This window comes from Anabrus simplex, chromosome 8, assembly GCF_040414725.1.
Source record: "Anabrus simplex isolate iqAnaSimp1 chromosome 8, ASM4041472v1, whole genome shotgun sequence".
Classification (NCBI taxonomy): domain Eukaryota; kingdom Metazoa; phylum Arthropoda; class Insecta; order Orthoptera; family Tettigoniidae; genus Anabrus; species Anabrus simplex.
This window is the reverse complement of record NC_090272.1, coordinates 83232158-83251681: the sequence shown is the minus strand read 5'-3', so window position 1 is coordinate 83251681 and position 19524 is coordinate 83232158. Positions and strand designations below refer to the sequence as shown.

At 36.5% G+C, this 19524-nt stretch overlaps 1 protein-coding gene across 1 annotated transcript in view; it reads left to right on the top strand.

Annotated features, from left to right (window-relative positions):
- LOC136878814 (uncharacterized) overlaps positions 1 to 19524 on the top strand; it is a 152955-nt gene that overhangs the window by 110880 nt on the left and 22551 nt on the right. Inside the window, exons 6-8 of the mRNA XM_067152310.2 lie at positions 8169 to 8257; positions 10144 to 10274; positions 18124 to 18286. Of these exons, the coding sequence (XP_067008411.2) occupies positions 8169 to 8257; positions 10144 to 10274; positions 18124 to 18286 (383 nt within the window). The remainder of the gene's footprint in view (positions 1 to 8168; positions 8258 to 10143; positions 10275 to 18123; positions 18287 to 19524) is intronic.

Genomic DNA, 19524 nt, shown 5'->3' with positions numbered 1-19524 from the left:
GTTTCCAACTTCTTAAGGCTACTCAATTGGCAATGCTAGAGGATGAATAGCATCCAGAAGTCATTAGTCTTGGATTCGAACCTGGGAGTTTTCAGTCGAAAGGACACAGCTGTAACCATTTTGAGCTGTAGATATTTCAGTACTAATCCCCTTGTTATTTTTTAAGTTCGTTAGTGGCCATGGCTCAAAATACAATACGTTCTTGTGTTCCTTTGTAAACTTTGTGTGCCGGACTGAGTGGCGCAGACGGTTGAGGCGCTAGCCTTCTGACCCCAACTTGGCAGGTCCGATCCTGGCTCAGTCCGGTGGTATCTGCAGGTGCTCAGATAAGTCAGCCTCGTGTCGGTAGATGTACTGGCACGTAAAAGAACTCCTGCGGGACTAAATTGCGGCACCTAGCCGTAAAAGTAGTTAGTGAGACATAAAGCCAATTTAAAGTTTGTGTGTAGGTACTAGGCTGAAAAGGACCGCCCACGTGGACAACCGTCCCACCATTTCGACGTGTTTCGTGATTGAAGACTTTTTAAAATATAACAAGGTGTAGATAGAACTTGTCGGTAAATCAGTTCGAATGTTGTCTAAATTATTCAAACAATCGAGTTAGTGAGTCTTCAGATCTTGTCGCCGACGGGCATAAAGAAATGGGACGACATCGACGCCGTTACATTCTAGACTGATTTTCGGCGGGAGTGTTTGTGCCGTTGTGTGCATCTCGACGGTTGATGAAGTTATTCCTACCTACTAACTTGGGAAAATGAATCGGATTGTAGTCAGCTGAAGTGCTGTAATCAAAGTACAAATACAAAACCCGATACCATATTGAGATATTTTGTGTAGGGATATATTATTTGTTCCCTGAGCATCAGAATGCTGATAGTAGTTGCCAGGGCAGTACTTAACTTTCTTATTATTAGTTAATTCATTAACTACAATATATTGTACATACAATAAATATGTACTATTATTATTGTCATTATCTTATTTCAGTACAGACGGTATTAATCATAAAATGAATCCAGCTATAAGACTCAAACACAAATAAGAAGAAAAGATTAACATTTTAGAGCTGTTCATCATAGATTAGAATGTGTTAAACTAAAAAATGACATAGACTCGAAATTGGTAATTACTCCGTATTTTTCTATTTTTACCATCGTCCTCAGATAACGTAATGAAATTGCTTTAGGACTTTTTCCAAGCTTGCTGTTTAGTGTTGGGTAATGGATGTAATTTCGGGTATTATTCCTTGTTTATTCACTCCATGTGAGATTTGTGTGCTGGGCAAAGCAGAGGTGAGACAGGTTTTTATCCCAGTTTTCCCTGACATCTTTCTCTTCAGCATTACTCTCCAGTATAATTTCGTTTTATATATGTCAGTCATCAATCATTGCTCCCGAGAAGTGCGACAGGTTTCGGCAGCTGGCACAGTCCTATTCTCGTTGCTAGATGGGGGCTTCATTCATTCAATTCCTGACCTGGTTGAAACTGGAATCTGGCTGCGGATTTTCATTTTCATTCCTTGTTTGTCTCGTATTAGAGGTGGGGTGATTATACGCTTTCCTAATGGCATATCACCCCGCGGCGCCATTTATTAAGGCCATTGTCCTATCAGGACGATTACTGATCGGCCAAGTAGTCTGCAGATCTTGGAGAACGCGTGATCAGCGCGACGACATTCTCAGCTGCATTGCTTTATTTTCTTGACCGGATCCACTGCCCCTCAAATCAGACACTTACTCAGTTGGTATAGCGCGAGACTGGGTGAACCCCGTTCCAGCTTTCTATCCAGAATTGAAATCCTTCGAATGGCCGGGAATTGAACTCGGGGCCTTCTTGCAAGAGACTGGAAGGTTATAGGCTGAGTAATGACGATATGGATATTTCGAAACAACGCTAGCTTTTCAGCAATACTGATTGTGACTCGAATAACTTACTAGTTATACGAGATTTTCTAAATGGAAATTTGCAGTTTGCTGTACAACTATAATTCCTGTAAGTTAAGATTTTAAGATTTTTCTTTTTCTTCTGTCTTCTTCTTCGTGGCCTTATCCCAAATACCTGGGATCAGCGCTTTGTTTTTACAATCGGATGCCCTTCCTGACGCCAACCCTGCGTGTTTCTGTAGTTCATAGTGTGATGTGTGTAAATCAAGACGAACACACAAATATCCAGTTTCCGAGTTAGAGGAATTTACCGGGCGCAGAATTCCCTGGCCCAGCCGGAGATCGTACGTGGGGCTCTCTGAACCGAAGACCAGTGCACTGACCGTTCATTCAAGGAGCCCAGACTTACGAATTTGAGATTTAAGGTGGTGGTGATTATTGTTTTCAGGTGGAAATAGAAGTGGGCATCCATCCTTTATTAAGATTTATTAAGGTCATATTGAAACAATGTGTATGTTTTTCCTAGGCGAGTCATTCCCTGGATAATGTTAGCGGTGTGTACGCAAAGATTGAAAAATGGTAATGAGCGTGCTTATTGATTTGCGAACTGAGTAGAAAATGAGTCTCTGATACTTCAGAATACCTACCATCTCATCAACCTGGTAGGGTATTCAGCGCTCCATAAAGTTACGGGAGTTTTCGAGTGCTCGCGTGCTAAGACGCCGTGATGCTCAGGCCTCGTTGAATGGAACAGGTTGTTCGTTCTTTCTTGTGTGATTTATTGCTGGAACGGTGTTTGTTCAAAAGTCTCTATTTATTATTGAATAATCGCGGCATCTTAAGGTCGTCTTGTTACTGAATGATACATTGATTAGGTTTGGTCATCTCCAGCCGTTGTGTGTTCACGTTAAATTATGTACGTCCACCTTTATTTACATGCGCTATTGAATGATAAGGCTATGTCCCTGGAAGGGTGTGCTTGTTTCTCGTTGATGGTCTCTTTGCGTGTTTGACATGTTAAACATCGTGGCTGTATGAATGTCCTTTTTTCCTTTAGCTAAACCTTAAAGTATAACTACCTATTATTTAAAATAGTAGGGAAGTAGTATCATTGTCTTCCTGTCCCCTTACAGTTCCATACAAAATCGATATGATTCGTTAATTCCTTAGAACGATTGTTTTCTTTTACCAGTAATTAACGACTACCTATCCGTTATAAGTAGCGCACAATTATTTATTTGGGGTTCACTAAATAATTCATCCGTCGCTCCGCAGAGGGTAGCACTATCCAGCCGACTGTGACTGTAACCGGCTGCTTGCATTCGAATCATTCGCTTCAAGCATACGCATGCGCTACGCACTACGCAAATCGATAAGTCCTGGCGTTAATTTTTGTCCGGCAATGATTAACAAACGAGTGAAGAAACATTAAGTTAATTCTAGTCTGTTATTTGGTGATTTGTTTATCGTAACCGAGTTGCATACAATATATTCCTTCCGTTGTCAGATTCATATATTAGCCTTTGGATACGAACGGGATCCAAAACAAATAAAAAAAACAACTCTTTGCTGTTATTGACCAGACAGCAAATGTGTACAGTTACGTCCGATGGTATTAAAGTCGATTTATATGGACAATCGATCATTGATAAATATTATTTGAACTCTGAAAATATACAATATACGTAGTTAATTGACTGTCAGAATTATAAATTTTCGTTAAGCGGATCGTACGACTCGCGCACCCGACCCACTATTTTGTTATTTGGCTACTTGAAAGTTCTGAGCAATCCATTATCGATGTACTCACGACGTCGATAGATGATGACTTCGTCGCGATGCCATTGTATTGTATAGGCGTCCCGACGCATCGTTTACGGTCACTGAGTAGGATATTTGCGCATATTGAATACGGTCGGGTTTTATCCGTAAATAATTATTTTTTGTGATTGGGCATATGAGACAGCACTTGCTAAACTGAACTTATACTATACTTCCTACCAAAAGTAGCCCGCCAGTACTTGTTCATGAGGGATTCTAGTAGACTGAGAGTGATATTTTTATTTACTTTACGTACGTAAATGTTTAAATACGAACACGAACTGGCAGCTGTGTACTTTCAGTATATTTTCTTGAATTGTGGAAGTACGGTACCATACATAAGAAACCATTCTCTTCTTTATACTATAAAAGTGATGCATTTGTTGAATGAATATCAATTATTTTTTATATACATTTAGTTTTATGAATTCTTGTGATTCTATTTCCTTGGCTGTGTGAAGCTGATACTGTGAGTGCTTCAGAAAATTAAATTTGTTTCACAAAGTGATCAGTGGAGTAAAAATGCAGTTAAATGGTTTGTATTCCTACAAAATGGAACCTGATTCCTGGTCTGAGCCTTTAAATCTTGTGATAAAGAAAAGTGAACCTGTTGCTATTGTGACTCCTTCGTCCGTTACTGAAAAGAATTTAGAAAACTGTATGCCTGATTCAACTGAAACATTTCCTAATGATACTGGAAAAGATCAGTATGAATCAGATGTACCACAGCCTGAATATAATGACAAGGTGCCAAGTTCTGATACTTCTGTCCCATTGTTCAAAGACTTCCAGCCTGAAAGTGCCAAATTCGCAAAGGATGCCTCGAATGAATCTTCTGAAAAATATGATCAGTATGGGACATTGTATGGAAAGTATGATGAAAATATTAAGGAAGGCTATGAAAATGAACAGTATTGTAGAATTACACCTACAGGGGGTAAATTATTGGACAACTGTAATAATAGTGATTCTTTACGCAGTGATGGTCTTTACTCTATGTTCCACAATCTTGCTGCAAATGAGCACAAGTTTCTTACTGCTTTGTACATGAATAGTCTGCTAAACAATTCATCACCTCTTCCATTACCTCCTTCACACCTAGGTTTTCCCTACCCTCTTAACACCAGTTACGATGGTGTATTGCGATCCTCTGTCTCGGATGGTCACTATGTCAGTCCAGATGGAACACCTGTCGTGAACAGCATGCTGACATATGCCGATGCCCAGCACCGACTATGGCAAATGGCCAGTTGGCAAGAGAGTCAACAACGCAGTTCACCAGTATCCACTACCACCATCACCAATCACAATGTTGTATCTGGTAGCGAGATGACATCAGATCAATCAAATGTGAGCAACCAAACTATTCCTGACCCTGACGCCTCCTCTACAAATTCAGTTACCAGTACATATAGTAGTAAATCAGTATCCAAGAAAACAAGACCACAGACAGAATGGTAATTTACAAAATGATATTTCTCACTTGTTGTTAGATGTGGTTTTATACTATCTTTTGCATAGATTCTTGATGTTCTGTTGAATAGTCTGTCATAAATCAAGACTGTCAGGATTTGGAATGAAGAGTATTATGCATGATGACTAGTGAGATACAGTGTTTCATTTTAATTTAAATTAGTTTGATCATTAACAAAACTGTTGTCAGGATTTCTTGTGATACTTCATTTAAATCCATGTCTCTCTGTTTAGTACCTCATTTTTTAATGTTGTAGTGCTTGACCATAGACTCTAGAATGTACTGTAAGGTATATTTTGGAAATGGTGGTGGTTGTGGTGTTTCTTTTCCTCAGTTTTCTCTTGAATCTTAAAAGAAATATTATAATTTATTTCGTAATGCATGGCTCATATTAAGAAATATATTGTGCATAATTCTGTCTATACTTGTACACAATAATTTGAATTCATAGTTTAAGATAAACATTCCACTTGGTCCAGTAATGATCTAAGTGTAATTTCATATATAGAAACAGCATAAGAATTAAATACAGGCCTTAATTCTCACCGTTTTTTTAGTGTGTGTGATTAAGAGCTCAGCTGGTCTGTAGGTTATCTTCATGCACTGAATACCTGGATTGCCTTTTCCATTAACTCAATGGTTATTTGGCTCATTTTCTTTCCTGTTTTGTATATAACACTGTCTCTGCTGACTGTACTTCTAATCAGGTGAATATATTTTTCTTCTTGTGCATTGAATTTAAGTCAGAATAGACCATAATGTGAGAGAAGTGAATAACGATACTCAGAAGAGCATTCAGATAGGATTAACATCATAAGTAGGGTTAGGTTATTCGTAACATAAAAGTTCGGTGACCATCTGTCCCAAATTTTAGAGGTTCGTCCCTGTGTCCTGGGAAAATAATTATAGTCTCAAATTTATGCGTGAAGGAATAATAATAGCTCGCAGGCGCCTTCTTAGCAGAGTGGGATGAGCTAAAACTAACATCAGAACAGCAATATTGTTGTCTTTTCTGAAAGAACTGAAACAAGACATTGCCATTCTCACGTTGAAGAAAATCTGTGAACTTGTTTTGTCATTTCCCTAGGACAAATAGATCTTTACAGCTTTGGTCTGTAGAAAGAGCCTTGTTGAAAGAAGTAATTGTCATCACGGAAGTATGATTGGTACACATCGTCAGCGCCATTGACGTTTTCAATAGCAGACATTAAATTAAGTGGTCCCAGGACGTTTCAAAAACTTCAATTAATGATTTTTTTAAAATATTAATAATAATCATCATTCATACTACCTTTATTTTTAGGTATTCATATTTAGATAAATGTATAAGAAACCAAAGTCGATGTGCTTTATACAAATCCATAACTGTACTGTATTGCAACAGCAAAGGATAAGGGGTGGGGGTGGTTGTTTTGTTGTCAACTCTCCAATATGAACTATTCATTTGTCCCAAATTTGCACTCAGAAAATATGATCACCTTTCATAAAAGTAACTAGAAATATGCAAGTAATATAACCCCGAAGTAACTAAATATAGTCTTTAAAGTGACTAATATATTGAAGACTTTTATGAATAAATTCTGTTAGTAGTTTATCAGTGTTAATAATAGAAACTTATAAAACAAAAGTAAGCTGCAATTAGGCATTTTTTTTTTTTTAGAAAAAACGACCTGACACTAAATCAGAATGTGTGCACATAGAAATAAAATTACAAATACTGTGCAAGATTCATAAAAATATTTTTTGTTTTTCATCTCAACGTCTTAAAAATTTTCATATTTTAAAAGAAATATTTGGAACTGATAATGAATGGCTATTTTAACATTGCAAGATATCACAGATATGTATTTTTACGTAGTCAAGTAGAGGTAACAAATATAGTTTTCAGACTCTCTATTAAGATTGTAAACTGCAGTTGTGTATACATTTGGCCCTATGGTGCTAATATGCAGAAATCCACTATATCCTCATTAAATTACAACTTAAAAGTCGGTTACATTCAAGAAGAGCTTCCAACTCCTCAACTTTACCCTGGCAGTATTTGCAAGTTGTTGGAAGGTTGCACCTTGTTTGTTACATGCAACTATCCATATTCAGTTTTGTTTGTAATTCATTTCTCTCCAAAGTGACTCTCTTAATCTAATACTAATGAATCTTTTCTATGGTGTGAAATATAATACATATGTCTCGGAATAAATCCGCCAGAACATGTTACATTTTTCAGATGAAACTGAATTTAAGATATTTATGGTACACTGTGGTGCCTCCGTGGCTCAGGTGACAGTGCGTTACTGCTGGGTTCCTTGGTTCAAATCTTGGTCATTCCATGTGATGTTTGTACTGGACAAACTCAGAAGCAGGAGAGGTTTTTCTCTGGGTACTTTGGTTTTCCCGGTCATCTTTCATTCCAACAGCACTCTCCAATATCATTTCATCTGTCATTCATTAATCATTGGCCCAGAGGAGTGTGACAGCTTCGGCAGCCAGCACAATTCCTATCCTCACCACTAGATGAGGGCTTCATTCATTCCATTCCTGACCCGGTCGCATGACTGGAAACAGGCTCTGGATTTTCATTTTCATAGTACACTGTAGTGGAAGAGTGGAAGTATTATTGAATAATTCTTTTCTATGCTTTTGGAAGACTAACATTCTCCCTTTTGTACATAGTTTGGTATTTTTGTAACATTGAGTTTCTTGGTACAACTTGGGCTGCTCTACAATATTTCATTTTCAATGTGGTTCATTCAGTGACTGTGAACATGAGAAATGTAATTTATTTGTCTTTATATCTTGGAGCCAGTAAGTTTTTGTTGTCATTTTAAGAAAGTATCTGTGAAATATTAAAATATTTTGAGGGTAAATCATATTGGTGTATTTTTTTCCTGCATTTCGAGACTGTATTACTTCTTTTTTTTACATTTCTCCCCTTCAATAATACCAAATAGATAGTGATGTGGAACTGATTTCTGAACTTAAAATCTCTGCAGGTCATCTTCGATGGACCAGAAAAATTCCACCTCCTCGGCAACGGAGGGAACAAAAACTCAGGATTCGGGACAGACCAGTAACAATCAGGGTGAGTTATTGCTGATAAAGAAAGTTGTGTATACTATTTATTCACTGCTTTGTATACATTATTACACTTGGTAAACATAAAACTATTGGAGACAGCAGGATACATAAGTTTTGGTCAGAAATTTGTAACATTCATTGAAGTATTGTTTGAGCTGGGTAGTTATATGTAGTTACTCAACAAATATAACAATTTTAAAATTATGTATATACAGCAGAATGCTAAAAAAGTTAAGTTTCCAATTTGAAGGGTTCAGTGGAAATAACATTTTTCTTCAACTAAAAATGATTTCTAATGAGCATTTCCTCAATTGCTGTACTTCATTATTATTTACTTACATATCAATAGGCTTACCATGTGTCCGGGATTATCCCAGACAGTCCTAGTTTTGCAGTGTTTTGCTGAGTGTTATCACCGTTAAAAAATGTATGGGGTTTTGGGGATCTGAATGTGAAATTAGCTGTTGAATATTTGTGACTATAAAGGAAATTTGTCAAAAGAATGTTTAAAATTATACAAAAAGAGGTAGCCTTCTGTTCAATATTTGCTATAGACCTATGTTAAAATAAATTCATAACGTTGGTTGTGAATTTTATGATGCTGTTGTTCAGACATACACACCATTTTTGAAAGGAAAAATGTTTTCTTTTTGCTTAACGTCGCACCGACACAGATAGGTCTTATGGCGATGATGGTATAGGGAAGGCCTAGGAGTGGGAAGAAAGCGCCCGTGGCATTAATTAAGGTACAGCCCCAGTATTTGCCTGGTGTGAAAATGGGAAACCACGGAAAACAGTCTTCGGGGCTGCCGATAGTGGGATTCGAACCCACTGTCTCCCAGATTCAAGTTCATAGCTGCGCAACTCTAACCACACTGCCACCTCGCCCGGTAAAAAAAAACAAAAAAATATGTCTAGGGAAAAATATAAGTGACAAGTTTAGTATCTACAACATAACAATAGTGTACCCAGCATCTAGGGAAAAATATAACTGACACATTTAGTATCTACAACATAACAATAGTGTACCCAGCATCTAGGGAAAAATATAACTGACACATTTAGTATCTACAACATAACAATAGTGTACCCAGCATCTAGGGAAAAATATAACTGACACACTTAGTATCTACAACATAACAATAGTGTACCCAGCATCTTATTTTTCAGAGAAATTTGCTAGGAGCAGATTCATAATAAAATTTGAAAATTGAGATTCTAGAAGTCCTTATTTTTTCAGTGTTTCACGTTCAAGAAGGGCCTAAGCTTTTAACTATAAAATATCTGCTTTAACTGTTCAGTTGTTATGGAATAAACATTTTAAGTAAAAATGTTAAGTTACTTCAAGTTATTTTTGTAATATTAGGAAAATTAGTAAGGGCTTTTAAAAATTGAAGAGAAATTATATGGTAATGAGTCAGTCATAAATGCATCCAAAATACAGTATATAAAGCCTACATATCAGTTTGGGGAATATGACTACCTGTGTCAATCCCACCAGGCAACTAAACACCTGAATATAATCTTGTTGATCACACAACATGTATTCTTGTGTGAAGTGAAGTAAACAATAACTTCTTTAAGATGTCCACTGCCCATAGTTTAAGGAAAAGCTTTAAAGGTCTTTTGCCGTCTATGGTCCCAGAGTGTGTCAAGCTGAAGATTTAAGAATCCTAGGATGGTCTTTAATCTATAATTTGTCATTTACTTTCCTTTCTACTGTAATCCTATTCACTTGATTCCTTACAATGACAGTCTTGCACTTGGAAATATTTTTTTAAAGACGTAATTTAGAATCCAAATTTATTATACTGTAATTAGTGATTTCTTAACTTGATTAACTTGAAATATCATTGCTATTTTATTGACAATTTTTTAATTTCCTTGTAGACAAGAAGAAGCCCCACATTAAGAAACCACTCAATGCATTCATGCTGTACATGAAGGAGATGAGGGCCAAAGTGGTGGCAGAATGTACACTCAAGGAAAGTGCAGCTATTAACCAAATACTAGGCCGGAGGGTAAGTGTTTGGTCTGGTATTTTTTTTTTTATTTTCCCCGTTAGTTATTTGGTCTTTAATAATTTTATTGACAGGTTTAATGTTTCAGGAGAGACTTTTATAATAAAATGTTGGTTTAAAGCAGTAGAGCATCAATTTTCTGGATATTCGTGGTTAATTTTACTGTATTTGAGAAATGTATTCTGTTCATAGAAATGAAGTTTGTGGAAAAGTTAATGCAATTTGTTTCATCTGAAAATGTATAAAATAATAAATAAGAGAAATAAATTCAGGAAACTCAGTTGTAAAAGCACCACTGTGGCTTGGGCTCTTCAGTTAGAGATTGAAGCTTGCTAGCAATCCAGCATCTTAGAGGGTGACGCCCTCCCTCAAGCCATGAGATGTGTAGTGGTAATTTGAGGTAGGTGAATGGTGAGAGGGGAGCGGCTGTGTTCTAAAGGTTAAGTGAGGAGAATGGAAAACAACAGAAAACCATTTTCGGGACAGCTGACAGCGAGACCAGCCCACCACCTCTCGATTACAGAGCTGTAGAGCCGAAGCCTACTCTGCTCGGTTGCAATATCACTGCAGGCTTCCTGTGGTAAGCTCAAATGCAGTGCCGACGTACGAGGGGAGATACGTATCTCCACTTGCTATAAATGCTCTTGTATGACCAAAAATTATGGCTTCCGATTACGTATGTTCAGTCCTTGGCCCGAAGACTGGTTGGATTCACTGAATTATTTAAATATAGAGAGTATTCAAAACAAATTTGTCACTATATTCATTTATCTATATATTATAATTAATGAATTTAATTATACAATTGTTTCTTGAGTCCCAAGTTGTTTAATTGATGCTCTACTTCTTCTCTGTTGGTTTTTACCGTATATTAGCAATTTGTTTTAACAATTAATCCTTGTATTTTAAATTTTAAATGTGATAATAAGATATTGAGAAATAATCTTCCCTCTAATAATAATAATAATAATAATAATAATAATAATAATAATAATAATAATAATAATAATTATAATACTCTCCTTGTTTGCAAAATCACAAGCTTGGTTTGATAAAAAGATAGGATGTTAAACAATTTTTATGAACATTGCAAAATTAAAATGGAGCTAAACTATTTGTGGTAGTTAGAGAAATAAAATATGTTTGTTTAAATCCCATTTATTAAGGAATTTGCAATCTTCAATAAATGCAAGATACTAATAACTATAAAGGAATGTATGAACAGACTAATTATAACCTATAAGCTGATTCATAAGAACACTTCAAGCACACTCCACTTGCTACATTTGTATATTGATGGTGAATCACTCCAAACTGGCACTGTTTTTAAATTAGATTGTTCTTGTGAGCAACAGTTCTTCTCAGTAATGTGATTCTGATAGTGCACATCAAAAGTTCAGTGAAAGTTTACTAATGGTTATATGAAATGTATACATACCTGTTACCGTTAATATTTTAAGTTTAGAAGTATTTTAATAAATGCAAGTTATGATTGTTTTACTATAATTTCTAAACTTTGTAATGTATATAAATATGAAAAAGTAAGTCAACAGTTTAAGCAAAGGGTTAACTGTGTTTGTATTATATTTAATAATGTAAAACTTGGTTCCTTTTTATTTTTCTGGTTTGATCTCAAACTTATGCTTTATGATGTGAATATGCTTATTACTGTTCATTCCTGATGTGACTTTCTAATAATTTTACTAATAATAAGGGACAAAAAAGTAATTTAGCAATTCTAATGTTCAGGATTATAGAAGCTCATTATAAGGACAGTGAAAATTCTATTTCTTATGGAGTTGTCATTGTACGGCAGCAAGAGTATCTGATGGATGTAGAAATTGAGGATTAAGGAAACACACTGTTTTTTTTTTTTTTTTTTTTTTTCTCTCCCACTAACTTCACACAGAATATGTCAGTCATGTAATGCCACTGTTCAAATAGGTCTAGTTAAAATTATTTTTAAAATAAATTTTACCTCAAATACGCGAGATGAATTATAAATTCATATACTTAAAGGAAACAAGTGGACGTGCATCATATTTTTGGAGTAAAATATTTTGATTGAATTGCTTATTATTGTATGTAATTGTTTTCAGAATGTATCCTATGTAAGTATCGCAGCAGCTGTTCCATTATACAGTGACCACCACCACGAGGCGCACACTGTAACCTGATGGAAAAAGATGAGCTGTATTCCCCCAGACCCGTACTGGCCCTTCCTGCTGGAGACAGCCATTGTTTTCTTCAACTGCAAGAAATTCAGAAACAGCCTCATTGTCATAGAAAAGAAAAACGGGAAAGAAATGCAGACCTAGCATCTTCGAAAGAAATTCCGTGACACATGTCTTAATGCGTCTTTTGTTACAGTATTTCACTCAGCTGTTTTGGATTGTTTCGATAGACTTTCTGTTTTCAAATTTCTCCACAAATAATGTCTCACATACTGAGATCTGGAGAAGGGCTCGCAAATAATTATCTGGTCACCGAAGACATTGCTAATTGCAGCTATATAATTATATTCAGCATGGGCCATAGCACCGCCTCGTTCTTCCTCAGTCAACATTGTAAAGAAAGGATGCAAAATAGCATCCAGATATCATTTGGAGTTCAGAGTTTGATAAAATAAATATGGGTCTAATTATTATTTGTCCAATAACTGCATGCCAAACACCCACTTTCGTATTGTGTATCACGTAGGGATTTTCGTGTACCCACTGAGGTGAAACCAAGCTTTGTCAGACGTTATCAAAAGCAAACGATCTAAATTCCCATCATGCGTTGATTGTAGCACCCATCATCAGAAGTTAACTCGAGCAACAGGATCTCCAACATTTAACTTTTGCATTAGGGAAGCTTTATCAGGAAGGAAATTCGGAATTTTAAGCCCTCCCAGCACTGGGGTGGGCGAGATGAACAGCTGAGCGATTTACAGGGCTAACATGCAGACTGTTTTTCAAGTTTTTGGTCATTTAAGACCCTCTTTTTATAATGCCATTTTATGTTTAACACAGATCCAATACTATTTTTCAGATAAAGCACAAACATATGGGTTTAATAGAATAGAACTTCCCAGAAATCGTATGCAATACTTCCGCACACACCTATCATACAATTTCTTTTTTAAAAGATATGTTTCAACAATAGACACGGGACTTCCTCTTCTATCATAATTCAGCTATTAAATTCTTCACCTTATTAACACTCATAGTCACTTGAATGTTCTTTCTTGTTTGATAGATGACGATAGATCATTGTTACCCTGCACTTAATAATCACTATCCCCGAGCAGAGTGGCCTTGTGTATTAAGGCTATGAAGCCCAGCTCTGCATTCGGGAGACAAGTGGATTTGAACCCCACCATCGGGTGTCCTGAGAATGATTTTGTGTGGTTTCCCATTTTTCACTTCCAGGCGTGTCCCAGGACAGTTCCTGTTCATAGGCCACAGCAGATTCCCTCCACCTCCTTACCCAATTTCATTCATCATTCATTTCATATCTTCATTAGCTCCTGAATTGAGGTTGCCAACAGGAATGGCATCCAGCCATTAAAAACTTGCCATAAAATTTCATCTGACCTCATCCCCGATTGCATATAAGAATGGGACTAAGGGTTAGATATACACACTTAATAACCGCAATCACTGAACTCTTCAAGTAAATTGCGTGCCTTACTAGCAAAAGTACAGAGCTCTACTAATGACAAGGCCCTACAAGACAGAGGATAGGACGTGGAAGCTGTCGTCTCCCGTCACGTAGCTATTGCTCCATCCTTGAATGAGGGAATACAGCCTGTCCTTCACGTCAGCTCATTATGCGCACCTCGCTTCAGTTTGCTTTAAACTCTTGTTTGGTGGTCACTATATTTAACTGTAATTGTCGTCCCCTGTAACTTAAATTGTTGTGTTTCTCTTCACTTACAGTATAAACTATTGCAGTGTTGGTATGTGGGATAACTTCTTGGAAATAGATTTATCACGTATAGGGGGAAGAAGCTAGTGATTGCTCTCTATAGACTGATCATTAATACTGTTAGCAGTAATTTTTATGATTTTGCTTTGGCAGCTGTTTATTGTAAGAATGTGATTGTAATGTTTTAAGAACAAAACAGCAAAGTTATCATCTGCATTTTAAGAAAATATGCGTTTGGCTTACCATGAATGAAGTTAAAACGATTTTAAGAACATGAAGTTGAACTTTGACTTTTATAGGCTTAACGTAAAACAGATGTTCTAGAAGCTAACGCTGTGCATTTTCGTGGTACCTAGTGCTAGATAATAGGATCAGCACCTCATTATTAAAGACTGTTATGATATGAACCAGAAATTTATTAAGAGCACATAATTTCTGCAAATTACACAAGATCATAAATTAAAGCCACTAGATATGAGCTGTCTGTTGTATATGTTTGAACAATTAATGATAGCTTAGCTGAATGTGCTATATCCTGTGTTTGATGAGCTCGATTTTGTTTCCTTTCTACCTACACAAAAAGATTATACAGAGGCTAAGAATATAAATTGCTTAGCTAGAACACACACCGGTTAGTTAAGAGAAGACAAAATAATATCTGTAGACAAGATTAGTCTCACAGTGTCATTTTGTTTCTTGTGGTACCACCCAAGTCTAACATGTGTCCGAGTGCATATTTTGCGCATATCTGACAGAATAGTGCTTATCAGCCATCAGTGTTAGGCGGGCTGTCGACGAGGATAATTTGTTTTCGTCTAATGGTTGATAAAAAGTTCATTCGGCTGGTACAGGAGGGAGAAGTGCTATAACAATGATATCTCTAGGATGGATGCTTATTTCCATTGCAACAATCGAGGATGTACTACGTAATATTCCAAAAGCACATGCCGGTAATAAATTCTAAAAATCATCCAGTATTGAACTACTGGAGAATTATCTCATGAGATCCGTGTGCCTTATTTTTAAAAAAACCAAAAAGACTATCAGGATTTGGAGAATGTGGTAAGGGGCAATGTTTTGCAATATTCAGTTCATTGTTCCAGAGTTTGCCTACTCCATCGTTGCATGACCGAATGTAGTCTCCTACAACAACGAATAAAAGGAACCTTCTGCGTCAACAACTGCTTGTAAAATGATCGAATGGCATCCTTTGTAATTATAAAACTGGGTGGTTTCCTAATTCTGATGCGTTTTACTTCAGTACATCCAAGACACTTAGCAATATCTTCCCATTCTTTCTCTGAATACGTGCTTTTCATGTTGATAGATTGAAGCCCATATCATATGATTGTTCTATTTTCTGTTACAGTAGAGCTGATTGTTATGGCACCAGTTAAAAATTTCTATTATAAAGCAGCAAATGAATCTCTAGTAGCTAGAATTCTGACGCAGAAGAGAAATAATCCATATTAGTGATTTGCACTTCAGCCTGTCATCAAATTCTGTTCTTGATGATGACTGGGATAGTGTATACAGTATGCCTTGGTTTCTATTGACTACGAGTGTCTTGTCTCATCTTTTCTTTTCTAGGACTGTGTTGACTAACTATATCTTTTCTTACCTTTTACTAACCAGTGTGTGCTCTAGGAAGGGATTATTCCAAGGTTGGGATACATTCATGCAATGAAATAACAAATCTTAACTAAGAACTTTATGTGGCAATAAATTTGAAAACCATGAGATCATACATCTTTGTTTCCAAGTTCTTGAGCATATTATCATTCAAAGAAGATCTTCCAGTCCTTATTTTCATTTCCCCAGTAATTTAGCTAACTCTGCTAAAGGAATATGTATTAGTGATTGCTTTTCTTCTAGAGCATTGGGTACTGTATGTATTAACTTTCTAACATTGTCATAGGTTAGTTTTTACTTTCCATCCATTTTGTCAACTTAAACGGATTTGGTTTTTTTTTTTAGGATACAAATTATCCTCTAGAGAATCATAGGAATAACAGGAAGATGATAATATATCATATGCTTTGCATTTTCAAAGATATTGTGCTATTAATTGAGAATGGTTCGGATATGTCACATTGCATCTTGGTAGGTAAAAGGGAACTTTCCTTGGAGCACTACATTTTTTTTTTTTTTTTTTGTGAAAATGGTGCTGGTTTACTTGTATGATATCATTAATTGATCCTTTTTCATATGTTAATAAGGTGGGATATAACTTTATTTGTTCATATGGGTCTTCTGTACAACCCATTGGTTTACTAACTTTTTAAGAAAAAATATGCCAGAAAAGTTCTATAAATACCCGTTACAGTGCAGCATGCTCAGATATTGTTCAAAATGTGTTGTGGTAACCTTAAAAGTAAACAATTATGGAGGAAAAATGTCACTCGGTATCTCACTAAATACATTTAGTTCATTCGGTTTTACATTCATAATAACAAACTTCTTGTGAATTTATTCATTTACACCACTCTTACCAATAAATTAAATGTTGCAAACTACATTAGTCACACTCATCCATTGCCACATGTCATTATGTGCGAGCACATCGACAGTAGGCTTACTTGCAGCTGCCATTCCATTCCTGGCATCATCTTCATTGTTACCTTTTTAAAATTATTTGCTGTACGTCGCACCAATACAGATAGGTCTTATGGCGACGATGGGTTAGGAAAGTGTTCGGAGTGGGAAGAAAGTGGCCATGGCCTTAATTACGGCGCAGCTCCAGCATTTACCTGGTGTGAAAATAGGAAACCACGGAAAACCATCTTAAGGGCTGCGGACAGTGGGGTTCGAACCCACTATCTCCCACATGCAAGCTCACAGCCGCGTGCCCCAAGCTCACCCGTTTCATTAATACTGCTGCTACTTTCACTCTGATATGAACCTACACTCCGATGGTCATCTATACTATCTCTATAACTATCCAACAGGCAATCTTCGATTTGTTTTAGATCCCTCAGGAAATTACCTCAATTATCCGACATGCTCATATGAAGGCTTTGCCACCCAAATTTCAGTCATTACTGGTCTGCATTTAGGGCAGTCGCCCAGTGGCAGATTCCCTATCTGTTGTTTTCCTGGCCTTTTCTTAAATGATTGCAAAGAAATTGGAAGTTTATTGAACATCTCCCTTGGTAAGTTATTCCAATCCCTAAGATACATACTATAGTATATTGTAGTATAGTATAGCATATATACTGTTGGGCACAAACAGAACCAGTGTGGAACAAAATAATTATTTATGAAGAAAGCTGTGCACATTTCAGTAAACTCTTTGCACCTTCTGGTGGTAGTTTGAAACATCTGAAGGCTAAAAATGAATGACAGTAGAGTTTGTGAGTTCCAGTCATCGAAGTATCCGAGGGCCAGAATAATTACATGCAAGTGGCACTCATCAAAGTAAGCCAGTAGGTTAAGAGCCGTATAAAAAAATCAGAGCTAAAGAAGAATAGATTTAAGTATTAAATGCAGATGGTAGCATGCTGCCTATGATGATAACTGGAACACAAGAAATGGAATATTTTCATCATTAAACATAGATAAAGAGACAGGGATGATTATTTTATTCATGTAATTTAACCATGTTTATGTGTGTTTCATGTTTGTAAAATAGCATTTTCTGTAGTATGTTATTGCTGAACAGGAATAGTAGAAGTGAAATAATCATGCCATCAGCTGGATAATATTTGTGTTTTTAATACAGCATTGAAGTCACATGTCTGGTGTACATATTTGTACGGGAGAATATGAAACTTCACCAAAAATTTACTGTTAAGGTATTATTATTTGTAATCGCTGTTTAGTTCTGTTTACCGGAACATATTTTTTCTTTTGCTTTTTTTCTTGACGAGCTCTTCCCCCACAATAACAATTCTCTAAGATTGTGGTTAGTGAAATGTCTGTGGCCTGTTGGTTGTAGTGGCACTCACTAACGCGGGAAGAGCAAGCGAAATACTATGAGAAGGCTCGGCAGGAGCGACAGCTTCACATGCAGCTCTATCCCGGCTGGAGTGCCCGGGATAATTACGGCTACGGTGCAAAGAAGAAGAAGAGAAAGAAAGAACGCTCAGCCGATCCAGGAGGTACCCTTTCCAGTAGTGCTAGAACAGCAGTTTCACAGGGGACAGTGTGTATAGTGCGCGTGCCAAACTGTTTAAGCCACACCCACCTACCCAAGTAACCCTTAAAAAATAATTTCAAAAAGAAGAACCTTTCTTTGGACCTGTAGAATTTGTTCCTTATCCATAGCGTGTGTTTTACACTGATTTTTGTTTTCTCTTTGCTGAGCAGAATAGGTTTAATTAAAATTTTTCATTTGGCTTCACTGCATTTTTTTAAAACTACAGTATAAACATATTTCAATAAAGGTACACCGGACCAGAAATTCGAAATGTGACAACAAACTTTTCCTGGCTGTTCTTCTAGCACGACAACTGAACGGAAAGTAGGAGCCCCTCAAAATTATTACAAAAGAAACGGTTTTCATTTTCATTTCTGCCCTTTTTTAAATTTTATAACATTATTTTGTGTTTGTAATTGCTTGTTTTGCTTCTCCCGTAGTGGCACGCATTAGGTCGGGAGGAACAAGCCAAGTATTACGAACTGGCCCGCCGAGAGCGGCAGTTACACATGCAGCTCTACCCCGATTGGTCGTCTCGTGCTAACTCTTCCCGCGGCAAGAAGAGGAAACGCAAACAAGAGACAAATGACGGAGGTACATACGATACCCGCTTTAAGGCTCTACTTGAAATTAACTTTGATGTTGTGTTATAAGAAATTCTACTGTTACTATGACTGGTGGCTTGATATTAGGGAGCGGGAATAACACGAACGTAAAGTTCTAAGATCTGTTCCTTATCCCATGAACAAGATCCAGTCAACTAGCAACAGTTAGTTTTGGCATAGCATCAAGTTAAAGGCAATTCGAGCAAAATTTCATTTTTAAAGTTTGTTGCATGTAGATTTATTTATTTTTTCTGTAAGAGGGGAAGAATTTTGGGGGGTTCGAATTTCAGAGAGTAAGTTTAAAGTTTCTCTTTTCGGGGTTTATTGGCCACTAGGTTGTGCATTTTGCAGGAACCTATTCTGCTTATCAAAAGATTCTCAGTGTACTGTTGTGTTGGCACATGTACTTACTTTTCTTCTATTTAACAGTCCCAAAGTTCTTTGATGTAGAATATTGTATTATTCTAAATTTAGATTGCACTACTTTAAAATGATATGCTTTGTGCTTGATGTAAATGTTAAATAAAATGCTTGACATATTTATTTTCTTAATTACTTCATCTCTTTAGTAGTTTTAGTTTAGCATGGCATATAA